This window comes from Sinocyclocheilus anshuiensis, unplaced genomic scaffold, assembly GCF_001515605.1.
Source record: "Sinocyclocheilus anshuiensis isolate Anshui unplaced genomic scaffold, SAMN03320099.WGS_v1.1 scaffold553, whole genome shotgun sequence".
Taxonomy (NCBI): Eukaryota; Metazoa; Chordata; class Actinopteri; order Cypriniformes; family Cyprinidae; genus Sinocyclocheilus; species Sinocyclocheilus anshuiensis.
The window spans coordinates 2,101,748-2,115,035 of NW_015539821.1; the positions used below are offsets into that span (position 1 = coordinate 2,101,748).

At 37.8% G+C, this 13,288-nt stretch overlaps 1 protein-coding gene across 3 annotated transcripts in view; it reads right to left on the reverse strand.

Annotated features, from left to right (window-relative positions):
• Window positions 1-11,686, reverse strand: part of LOC107684081 (CDP-diacylglycerol--glycerol-3-phosphate 3-phosphatidyltransferase, mitochondrial-like) — a 22,107-nt gene extending 10,421 nt beyond the window's left edge. For all 3 annotated transcript variants that reach the window (XM_016480242.1, XM_016480244.1, XM_016480243.1), the window contains exons 1-7: window positions 11,571-11,686; window positions 9,316-9,517; window positions 8,544-8,621; window positions 7,911-8,007; window positions 5,233-5,422; window positions 4,799-4,977; window positions 1,422-1,837 (exon numbers count right to left, since the gene is read on the reverse strand). In XM_016480242.1, the coding sequence (XP_016335728.1) occupies window positions 1,422-1,837; window positions 4,799-4,977; window positions 5,233-5,422; window positions 7,911-8,007; window positions 8,544-8,621; window positions 9,316-9,517; window positions 11,571-11,686 (1,278 nt within the window). The remainder of the gene's footprint in view (window positions 1-1,421; window positions 1,838-4,798; window positions 4,978-5,232; window positions 5,423-7,910; window positions 8,008-8,543; window positions 8,622-9,315; window positions 9,518-11,570) is intronic.
• Window positions 11,687-13,288: the final 1,602 nt, after the last annotated feature.

Below are 13,288 nucleotides of genomic sequence, written 5' to 3' on the forward strand. Positions count from 1 at the left end.
CCTCCATAAAATGTGCTGCACACATCTGAATATTTGGGTTGAACTGTTCTGGAACAGTGCTGTAAATACAATTTAACCACTGATTTCTCGTTGTGTCCTCTTTTGGAAGACCAAAGAAAGTACTTTCGCTTTTACAACGAAACACAGCGGTGGCGGCAGCAACAATACTACATAGGGTTGTGACGGTGAGGAAATTTTCCCACCGGTTAATCGACGTGACAACAACGGTAATACCGGTATCACTGCGGGGGCGGGGCATTCCCTCTTTTCCTCGCTTTCCTTTGCTTTTAAATAATCTGATCTGTGTGATGCGACTGTCGTTCGGCACGCTGCATCGAGTAGCCGCATTCAGTTTTTAATTGTAGTGTCTGTTCTTTTACTCAACTAAATTATTTTTATTACTATAAAAAAATCAAAACGACGGTGGGGGTCGGTGACGCGGTGGGCAAGTGACGTAACCGGTGTTGCGGCTTAACACCGGTATTACCATCAGCACCGTCTATCGCGGCAAGCCTAATACTACAGCGAGAATCAAAGTTACGCCTTCTTTCTTTGCGTGAACATTTGGGCGGCGTTATGCAAATCTTCCCACATCGTGACGTAGACATGTGGGGGCGTGTTAGAACGAGCCGTTTTAGGAGGGCGTGGATCAGTCTTAACTTTTATAAAACATATCTCTTTGGGTTTGAGACGTTAGTCTTTGCAACTTTAGGGATCTTATCTATGCACAAACTGCTTGTAACACTCCAAAGAGAAAGGAAAACTTGAAATTGCATCATATGACCCCTTTAATATAATTTGGAATTAATATTAAGAATGCCACTATTTTACCATTACACGGCATGATTAAAATGTGACTAAAAAATTTAATTGACTAAAACTAGACTTTAAGACTTTTAAATCCCAGACTTTAAGTCAACTAAAACTTCACTAAACAAAAAGCAGGACAGACTATTTCACTATATTGTTGTTCTTACTGTATTTTTGATCAAATAAATGCAGCTTTTAAAAAACATTATAAACCCATATTGGAAGCAAATCAAAAGATTATTCAATTAAAAAAAATAATGAGAAATTTGGCATGAGTACAAAACAACTTAATTAAAAACAAAAGATGTAAAATGATAATACGTTATAAATATTTTTGGTAGCCGATATACTACAGTATATGCAGCAGTAAGTTCACAAATCAGTTGAATTATATGTTAATGCACCAATTTGTAATGGTGTCTGGCAACCGTAAAAAACCTATAGTTACATCTTGTCCACACTAGAAGTGGGCGGCATGACTTGACAAAACTAAATAGCTCCTTTTATAAATAACAGAGCTGTCTACACTGAAGTGTTCATCTCTGTCAACACAAGTATATACACATCATGCTGCCCAGTCCTGTGCTAAACCGTAAAAAAAAAATGCACACCTTATTGTAAAACTGTCGGGCGAGGTGAACGTAGGCCTCAGGAATTGCTCCTGCTACACCTTTGGCTCCAAAAAAGCCATTAACCTCTGGGGAGGCCATGAGGATACGGTAGTCTGCTGCTGCACCCAGCACCAGCTGCATGTAGGTGCGCGTCAGGTTGAAGTAACCCGATGTCAGGTAGACGACTGAGTCTCCACCTGGCTCTATGAGCAGTCGTTGGGTTACTTGTTCATCCAGGTGAATGCCCAGAGGCTTCATTTGCATGAGTGGAAAGATCCAAGTGTCATTTGGCACCATTCTGTCCGAGTCTAGGATGTCTGAGCATTCCGCCTCCAGCATGCTCTGCCGGACACGGGCCGTGTTCACCACCTCCATGATCCGTCTCTGTGCCGATGCAGAAAACTCTGCTCTGTTACCTGTTAGACCACAAGACAGACCACATCTGAGAACAACTCTGTTGAAACACTTAAATATTGGATACATCTGGGCTGTGTTCCAAAACCTAGTCAGCTGCCAACATAGGCAGCATTTTAAGCACAGCTGTTCCAAAAACTACGTTTTGGACAAATTTTAAGGCCACATCACTTGTGTCTTTTATAGAGAAGATGATCCCATAATACACCGTGGTGAGAAAAAAAAAACATACAAAATGGCAATAAAAGCATGTTAAATGATGATTATAACCATATTTCCTTCACTACTGACAAATACTGATAAAAATAGATTGATAAAGTTAAATCTGACTATTTTATCTGACATTTATTTGTACTACAGTACATTTTTGCTTATGTTAAAAAGTTTGGGGAGATTTTAATGTATTTGGAAAAGTCTCCAATGCTCACCAAGGCTGCATTTATTTGATCCAAAATACAGTAAAAAAAATAATAGTGTGAAACATTAGTATCATTTTTTTTTTAATTCTATTTCCACATATTTTAAAATGTAATTCATCCCTGTGGTGGCAAAGCTGAATTTTCAGCAGCCATTACTCCAGTCCTCAGTATCACAAGATCCTTCATAAATCATTCTAATATGTCAAGTTGGCGCTCAGGAAACTTTTTTTGTTATTATTATCAATGTTGAAAACAGTTGTGCTGTTTTATATTTTTGTGGAAACTAAGATACATTTTTTTCAGGATTTTTTGTTTGATGACCAAAATGTTCAAAAGAACAGCCTTTATTGGAAATATACATTTTTGTGACATTATAAATGTATTTACTGTCACTTCTGACTTTATGCGTATTAATTTATTTCTTAAAAAAAAAACAAACAAACAAACAAAAAAACTGACCCCAAACTTTTGAACAACAGTGTAAATACTACTGTGTTAACTTATAATATAAACAAACGATTGTAAAACCAAATATGAGTCTCCCATGTGCTTTACGTGAGAAGTTTCTGCCTAAGCAGAACATTCAACATAAGTAACTTAAGAAGTTCTATTTCAGTTAGCATAGCAGCATAACTCAGTAGGTTTTGAAAAGGTGCTTTGAAACGTGTCAATCAAGTTAAAATACCTGATAGTAATGATAAACAGAATGACTCTAAGCAACTGATCTTAACAGGGTGCTTACATTCACACTTATCTGAATGGGTATGCAAGGGAAACGACACGCAATCTGCTCCCCTCCAATCCATTCTATCAGGTATTTGCTCATGTGAGATCCTGCAAATGCATGATCAAAACCTCAGAGACACGGGTCAATAACTGCTGACCGTCTGGAAAGGCGCTGTCAAACCCTGGCGCCTCTGCTAGACATAATGTGCCACGGTGACTCATAGCAAGAGAGATAATCTGTAAATAATGAATTAGCTTCAGGGCAGAACCCTGCATGTTGGTAATGTATGGCAGAAGCCTGCTGCTCCATGGTGTCTGTGCTTATTTGGTTAAGATGGAAAATGTGCAGCAAGGCCGCTCAGAATATTCTGTTTGTTAAATGCAGAGAACAAGAAAAAGCGAAAGCCTCCACAAATATGTGTGGCCGGCGGAGAACAAATAAACGGCTCTTTGAAGCAGGATACTGGGGCTTTCCCCACGGACGCAAAGCCAGCCACCCCAAGCCTCCAGGCCTCAGAGGTCCAAACACATCCAGTTAACAGGGCCACGAATTTCAGCGGCTCTTACCGACAGACTGTGGGATCCAATTACTGGAGATACAGGGGCAGGACCGAACTGCCGACTCAGCGGATAAGCTTCTCAATGGACCAGCGCTCTAGTAACTCTTACTGGAAGATGAGGCTTTTGCTTCGTACATATACTGTCGTCGATGAGTTGCATAAAGAAATGTCACCCTGATTCGAGTGCATGTGCTTTTCAGTCTGATATTTTCCTCCTTTTACCGTCATACATCACTATTCTCGCTGTTGGCTATCAGTCCATCATTTTCCGTTGACCTCATTGTCTTGACGGACTGTATCGAGGTCCAAATAGCTCCTTCCCGAACCTATCATCGTTCTGCATCTCTCCTTTCCTTTCCTACCCTCCCAGCACAGATCACTTACCACCAGCAAGGTGACATCATTGCACTATTTCTGGGATCTGTGACAAACTGTGGCCCCGCTCCACCACGATTATGTCATTGAACGACGCTGGGTTACGGATATGGACCGAAGCTGAATGAGCATAATCACTCATTCACTCGTTTCGCGCTCATCGCTGAGCCTGGGGACCGTAAGACACACCGAGTCATGGCTGAAGCTCAGCATCACAGAGACCAGAGGCTAGCAAGCAGGCTCCGAGCTTCCTGATACTCAATGTGTTACCACAATGCTGGTGTTACAAGGAAATGAGTGACTTACCATCATAACCTCTGATTCATGTATGTCAGAGTGGGTGGAAACCACAAGTGTCACTCATTTCTCTTATCAGGACTACTTTCGTTGTCAAAAAAATGCTGAAGTTGTTTGATCACTTGCACTTAAGACAGTCTAGCTGCACCTAAACAAGGATGCTCTTAATAAATAATAGATATTCATTCCACCCAGTCCATTTAAACCAAGTGATACACACGATGGTGTAGCACTGCACCTTGCATGCTTAAATACCGTTTTATCTTCGGTTAACATGGCCATGGCATTCAATTTGAATTATTATGGTAGTTAGCTACATCCTCACGCAATTGATCACTCACAATCAGCCTCCAAGCTAAGGAAGCTGCGTTTAGCATTTTGTGAATGTGTTTGGGCATTTACCTTACATAATGTGATTTTTAACTTACATAATTCCTCATTTCAGGTGCTAAAATAATGTAGCCAGCATATGAAAATGAACTCTATAAGGAATTCTCATTGAAATCCCCTCTCATTGTCTTATGACATTATACATTTAAGGAAGTAGCTTCTGTTTAAACAGGTCCTCCCTTGGAAAACCACTTGCCTTTGTAAGGATGCACCATTCCCTCAATCATGTGCACACTGTTGTCAGGCTGGAGCTGCAGTGACACGTCGCCCACGACTCCCACGAGTTCAGCAAGGAAATCAGCCACTTCCTCACAGTCCTCCAGCAGAACATAACGATCCTGACGATTGGTGAAGTAGGAGTCGCTCAGATTGGCCCTGTATGAGATGAAATATCATATCACACTCAAGAGTGGGCGAACAAATATTCACCTCCTCCACTGAGCGCAGGCGGTTTGCATGAGCTCCATATGCTCTAAAAACAAACCTAGAACCATGAAAAGCAATAACTATGGGAATATTTTGTCTGAGAGAAATTTACACTGCAAGCATATTTTAGTTACCCGGCCATAACATATGTTTACGAACATGTGTCGTATCCACTTTTGCTGTGACATATGCACGTGTACACACCCACTAATAATGAGACTGTTGTCAAAAAGGTATGCCTTGATGTGCTGCACCCCGATGGTTTCATTGAAGCGTTCGGGAACCAGAAGACGCAGCAGCCCCCGCAGGTCAGGCGTATGGTACAGGGACACTCTCATTTGCTCAGGAAAACGCTGGAGCAGCGGCAGTAACATTGTGCGGGAATTGTGCTTACCTTCAAATGAAAAATAACAAATAGGGAAATGAGAAGCAATGAGTCAGTGCATACATTGAAGTAAGCGTTAGATATACTAATGGGACATTCTCACTAAAAACTAGAGGTTGATGGAGGTTGATTGGCTGATTGCCCTCAAGAACACCCGCAGTGACTGAATGTTCACTGATTTTTTTCAGTTCATTCTGTGTTTAAGTTATTATATAGTATAAAGTCTCTTTAGTTTTGCATTTTCCATATTGAAGGAAAGCTGTAAAACAATTGCCCTTTGGGAACAAATAAAAGTTATAGTCAGTTAGTCAGTTCCAAGTCCTTCACTTGTAAATGCCAAGTTCTGTCATGAAACTCTAGATGGCGCATGTTGATGGGTCGTTAACACAAACTGATGATATTCACAGCATTAAACTACTTGGCACACGCTGATTGGTTCATGTTGCAATCTTCCGAGAGTTGTCATGATAGAACTACAGCAAGATATAGCTTTGATACCAAAGAATGCAGACATAAAAATAGTCTTTTCACCTTTTTAATATATATGTATATATGTTTTTTTAAGAAATTAATACATTTATTCAGTAAGGGTGCATGAAAATGATGAAAAAAGATGGTAAAGATATTTATAATATTACAAATGATGATCAAAAGAATCAAAGAATCCTAAAATAATCATCATGGATGCCTCAAAAATATTAAGCAGCACAACTGTTTTCAACATTGCTAATAATAAGAAATGTTTCATGAGCAGCAAATCGGCATATTAGGATGATTTCTGAAGGATCATGTGACACTCAAGACTGGAGTAATACCTGTTGAACATTTAGCTTTGCCGTCACAAGAATAAATTACATTTGAAAATATATTATAATAAAAAAAAAAGTCAATTATAATAGTATTTCACAATATTACTGTTATTGTATTTTTACAGCAGCCTTGGTGAGCATAAAATACTCAAAAACATTTACATGTACTGACCACAAACTTTTGAATGCTAGTATATGTTATATAGTATATATACACAGCTATTGTAATGGATGTCAATGGAGAAAGATGCTTTGAGAATGGGACACTGCTAACTAACCAAACCTTGACCCCTCCCGGTGCACTCATATTGGTAGGCGTCACATCATGTCACTGCTCATTTGCATAGAAGATGATATTGTACGCATTGCCAACAGTTACAGTCGTTCACTCTAGAAATTGCTAACACATAAAAAAAAACACATCTCTCTCTTTGTGAACACCCTCTCATAATCCTCTCATAATGAGTCGTTTTCAGGAGATCAAGCAGAATCTGAACCACTAAAATTAAGCTCTATGCTGCAATATGATGCTTCAGTTACCATGACATATTAGATTATGAATTCTTACAGCATCATTAGGCGAGTTGTACAACACATTGAAAGCTGTCAATGGAATGACTAACAGTTCCTGTCAAGTAGTTTGCAAGGTAAAATAAAAAGGTCTGAACTCTAACGTACAATTACTAAAACTGGAAATCCTCCAAAATTACACCCAGGCAGTTATATCAGAATAGACATGGCATACGCATGTTAGTCAGTGTTGACAAAGGGAAACGAACAGTGGCAGGGGCTTTCCTGTAGGCATTATTTCCTTCTGATGGTTTCACAGAAATGTGATCGAAAAGATCAAGCTATGACTGTTCAGAATGCATAGAATATAGTTCAAAAAGAAGTTAAAGAACAATACAGACAGAGGGAAGTTTATGAATAAGTGAGAATGCGAGGCTTTGTTCACACAGCACATAATCTTATCTGGTTTTGAAATCTGATCTTTGGGACTGATTGTCCACACTGTCATTTAATTAATGAAATCAGATCCACATGTTCAGTGTAGTAAATATCTGATATATATAGTAATGACTTCATAACTCATGAGACACATCAGATATATCACACTATTTCACACAATCATGCATATGGTTTGCCTTCATTCCATTGTCACCATAAATGAGTGAATGAGTGAAAACCACTTAACGGTGTGATTTAGATCGTATTGGATCACAATCCTATTAGGGCTGCACGATAAATCGCATGCGATATTTAATGCGCATCTTGTCAGTAAAGCCATTCTGTCATCAGTGGTAAATCTCCATCACCTGCGGGCTTTCACATCGAGCAGCATTAACTACACAGAGCCGTTGTTCACCGACAAGCTGCGCAAAACATGCGCAAAATATGATTGTGGTTTTGCGCAGCTTGTCAGTGAACAACGGCTCTGTGTAGTTAATGCTGCTCCATGTGAAAGCCCGCAGGTGATGGAGATTTACCGCTGATTAAAGAACTGGCTTTACTGACAAGATGCGCATTAAATATCGCATGCGATTTATCGTGCAGCCCTAAATCCTATGTTTTTCCCGTTCAGACTACAGCAACTCCAAGGATTTGGGTTGGATATGCCAGCTGCTGTCTGTCCGAACAAAGCCTGAGTGTGTGTGTTTGAAATGAGTAAAAGAAAGACAGAAACAGACCTCTTGAGCCTCTGGTATAATCCAGCAAAAAAGACATTTTGAGATCAGGTACATGATCTTCCTGTGAGTGCTCTAATGCCTCTTCCACGCAATCAACCTTCAAAAGAAATTAGAAAGTCACTGAAAGCAGCTTCTAATTATCCACATTAGACTGACAAGTTTTTAACCTTAAACTAGGGTTAACTTAGGGTTCTGTACTATTTTTCATTTTTATTCTACTTCTGCTACAGGAACCTTATGGCTTGTCTGGCAGGTTTCGCATGTTAATATGAACAAGGAAATGCACTTTAGTGCGCAGAGATGGTGATTAAATTCAACTTTTAGATTGAGATTTAGCAAACACCACCAGATCAAATTCTGTTGATAAAATTAAATTCTGCTGAGGTCATTTTTCAGAATATGTTTGCAGATTTGACTTTGGTTGTGGCATGATCTACTGTTTATACCTGATTGTATTAATCTTACAGAAGTAAAAATAGAAGATGAGATATGATAAACTTCCCTGAGCAACTTCCTCTTATGTAAAATTCTTAAACAGGCCACAGTCAACTGCACAAAAACAGCCTTTTCCTTCTTAGGCTAAGTTATATTTACTGGTCAGTGACAGGAAATGTGTGCAGACAGGTTACATACAAGGTCTTGCTCTAGTGGTCCTGTGCCCAAATACAGTGAAGCCATAACCACACGACTCTTGGCTGTCTTGATACGAGCCTGGGCAAACAGAAAGTACAACAAACTGAATGAGAAACACTGAGTAACGTTTTTTTTTACAAGATATATTATGAAAAAAAAAAAAAAAGTGATTTAAGACAAACCATTGTCTACATAAAAACAGGTAGACAATCTTCTAAAATTAAAAAAAAAGGATTTGACCAAAATTTCATTTTTAATCATACATTATTTTATCATATCGTCATCATTAGTCATATTGAAATTAAAAGCTATTTTCATGGCAAGATCAAAGTAGTTCAAATAAAAAGACAAACATTTCGCAAATATGTATTTTTTATTTTTTACAATATTACAATTAAACCTATTAAATATCTAACTGGATAAAACATTCTCTTAATGTTAAAAATCATACAACTAATACCAATACATAAATTATGACGTTTAGAATGGTCATTTGGCAAAGATCCACCTGTTTTATTAAATAAACATCACCTTCTCATAAATATCACCCAACATAATATATTTTACAATGACATGATATAAATATGACTATAAATAGAAAGGCACTAAATGGAGTGAGATAATATCTGTTGGTAATAAGATATCAGAGATTTTTATTTTTACAACCTTATAGTCATATTTACTGGCAATACATCTCTCTGAAGGTGCAATTACTTGGCTTTCACCCAGTAAATACACATACACACACACTCACTCACTCACTCAAGCATACCTTCATAGTCTGATAAAACTCATCAGGTGAGTGAAGGATGCGTATGCGGCCCCCAGGGACCCTGAAAGCAGGTACATGATCAGCCATCCACTGGAACCGAGAGTGGAGGCCCTCGACACCAGTGAAGCCTGGAGGTCTGGAGGAGGCCAGGGGGCCTGAGTCTGCCTCTGCCAGGAGAGGGGCCAAGAGCAGCACAGTGGACCTACAGGATGACAGGAAGTAAGAGAGAAATAAGGGGAGGAGAAAACCTTTAATCAGAATCCAAGGCTGGCAAACCTCTTCCACTGCACACAATGCACTGCAGTGCTTCCGTTTACAGTATTAGTAAATATTGTAAAATCTGGTGGCTGAACAGCTGCATTTATTTGATCAAAAATACTGTAAAAGCAGTAATATTGTCAAATATCGTTACAATTTAAAATGACTGTTTTATATTTGAATATATTTTAAAATGTAATTTATTCAACATGTATTAATTTATATTTTCAGTTTATTGAAATTGAGTTTTTAAAAAAAATTATAACTGTCTTCATTGTCACTTTGCTGAATGTATTACTTTCTTAAAAAAAAAAAAAAAATCTTACTGACCCCAAAACTTTAAACGACAGTGTATTTTCAGCTATTTTTGCTAATTAAAAACCTAATACTTTATTTTTAGTACTTTTTGCTTTGTTCTTTGGAAAATCATCAACAAAATCATTATTTTTACATCTTGGTTTGTCGCCTCTTTCAGAACAGTGAATAAAACTGTAATAATAACTAACAAAATATTACTTTTCAACATTTCAATAGCACATGCAATTACACCAAAAACAAATGCTGGAGAGATGATTGACTGTGCAATACAGACCTGTACATTTAATAGTTGTTGTGATTCTGAAAAGCAATAATTCAACCAACAACTCTTTTTCTCAAAACTTGATTTCCAACTACTCAGAACAGGGCCCTAAGTCTAGCTCCAAATGCAACAGGGTTCAGAAGACAAAGGCAGTAATATGGTCTGTATGACACAGCATGAAGTCTCAAACTTCAACCCTTCACTCAGATCTACTGCCAAACACCAAGGTCACACTGAGTTCTCTACAACCCAGACGGTGCTTTTCTTCACAGAACCCGGAGTCTCACCGCACACTACAGTAGATCTCACATAACTCCTGAGAAAACAAAATGAAAAGAGGCGCCTCTGAGAGCGCCGTGACCCTGCGGAGACTAAGCATAAAACAATGTGAAGGTCAATCGTGGGTGAGTTTACGAATCTATACAAGTTAGCTATCTGCGTCTCTCAGATGTATCAACCCTGCCTTAAAAACGGGACCCACATTTCATAGCCCGTTATAGACGTCACATCTGCCTAAACAAGTGAAGAAAATTCAGGAATAGGCCTTTACTTATATCAGACTGAAAAGTGATTTGATTAAAGCGACCTTTTCAGAAGAATGCAAGCAGTGAATGGCTGCTTTGTAAACCAGTGCTTTTAAGTCTTCTTGAATGAACCTTATTCATTGCAATGCACATCTGATAACAGCAGTTTCACAAGAATACCTGATCAACTAAAGGCCAACTTAGGCTACATTTTTCTGTAAAAAAAAAAAACATTTAAAGAAGCATCTGCTGGTTAACATGAACAAATATCCATGAATTTGGTGTACAGCTGAGTTATCAGATCAGACATGTCTGAATCAGATATAATTTTAATAAAAGCAAGTGCTGAGTCTGCTGATAAACCATGTCTGATCTTCTGCCTGCAGTCTCGGTTTATCTAGCTGAAGTTATTTAGTTGATTTACTATCCCACTAACAAGTGTGCAGTTTAACAGCTCATTAAAGGGTTAGATAACCCCAAAACAAAGGTTATGTCTGTATCATTATCATTTAATCACCCTCATCCTGTTCCAAACCTACATTACATACATTTTGTATGTTGAGCACAAACGAATATGTTAAGGAGTCACCATTTACTTTCATAGCATTTTGGGGTGAACTATAGTTATGTATACGTATACATATTTAAGAAAGAGTGTTTACTGGAAATAAACTAATGAACATTAGTACAGCAAAAACAGCAAACATCTTTATTGATCTAATGTTTACGGCTCATATTCTCAAGCGCACTTTGACAACTGTAACTCCACACATGAATTTATGAACTCTCCTTTACACAACCACAAGCTAACATTAGCCAAACACGCTTGACTTTAATATTACGCGATTTCTATCGACTGTCTTTATGTAATGCAAACGACCGCTATCATTTACCCTCTCCTCCGCTCATGTGTCCTAAAAAAGCGATCTGTTACACTCGTAAAAACCCAAGAGAAAGCAGGAGTATACGCAGAGAACACAAGTCTTTTCCATGTCATGGGCGCCGCCATGTTTTCACTGCATTTTGAATGTCAAAACTTTATCTAACCACATATGCTTCCGGCTGCGCGACACAGACGCTCGCACTAGTGTAAACAAGTTGGCTGGTTCTAATGAGAGGGACTGCAGCACTGACAAGGTATAATTGTACCTTAGCTGGTCTCTCATCTTTCTATACGTTTTTATCAGTGCTAAAAATGCCACATTATCTCTTGTGCACTGCACCATCCCTATTTACATTTGAACTGACCTCTACAATTTGAAGGTATTTTTTGTTCTAAATCAAATCAAATATAAAATAATGCACAGGATATCATAACACAATACAATTTCTACATGAATGCTTCCCCCCCCCCACACACATTCAGTGTTTCCTAAAATTTTAATTAAAACATTATTATTTTAGTTTATTATATTAGCAGCACATAGTCTAATTTCAACAGTGAATGCGGTTATCTGACAGCTACACTGTCAGAGGAAATGCGTAAGAGGAGAGAAAATATACTGAAATATATCACATGTGAGTAATTTTAGCATACATTTGAAGTATTTGGGGTATTTTTGTCCAAACCTCCAGTTAAATTCTGACTTGCACCCTTATTATTTAAATCATAATAAATTAAACTATTACATAATATTTCAATAAATAATAAGCATTTATGTTTAGATGCTATAGCTATAGATGCATTTAAATAACTCTGTACTTGTACTCTGCACAGTGACTGTGTGATTTTAATCACATCATTAGATGACATATACAATAAATTCTGGATTCACGTGCTCCATAAATATCCAAAGCTTCTGATCAGTGAATTTATTAATGCAAGAATATCCCCAATGTCTTAGTGGGGTCTTTTGGAAGTTGGTCTACTGCTGTCATCCTATAGATGGCGTATGGAACAAACCCAGCCAGAATGTATGAGTCGAGTCAGCTTGTCAATACTACTATAGCCTACTATACTATACTATACTATGCTTTTACATAGAAAACGGAATACTTAACTTTATAATATAGAATTGCATTCGATTTCGAATAACCTTATGTAACATAAGTCCCAATGATAGGCCCTATGACATTTTTTTGTGAAATCAAATTTTCGTGAAATTTTATTCTTGCAGTCATTCTTGAGACGTGGGACAAAACAGGTCCAGCAAGGGTAACTGCTATTAGGTTTAAAAATAAAAATATTTTCAATTTTAAATGTCATGAGGGATTAATAATAGAATGTATTTAACACAATTATCACCTTCAATTTAATTTTCTCATTATTATACCAAATCTGTGTTTCTTAATGTCCTCTCACTACATCTAAAACAGTGTGTCCACAGAGAAGGGTTCAATCATTCATATGCAATAAAATGGAAAAAAATGTTTTTTTTTTTATGATGAAAAAGAGCTTGTTTTATCAAAAGCAACAGTTAATAATATCTCCTATCAAAGCAGTGTTGTTTTTTAATGACACATGCATGTTTAATATGATTTTAAAGTTGCGTCCCCACTTTTTGTCAACACCGTCAGACATTCAATAAAATGTAATAAAATCAGGGAATATCAGGGGCAGCTGTCACTCTAAAGGACCCCCTTGCCACAGTTCACCTCTGCAGAGTACATC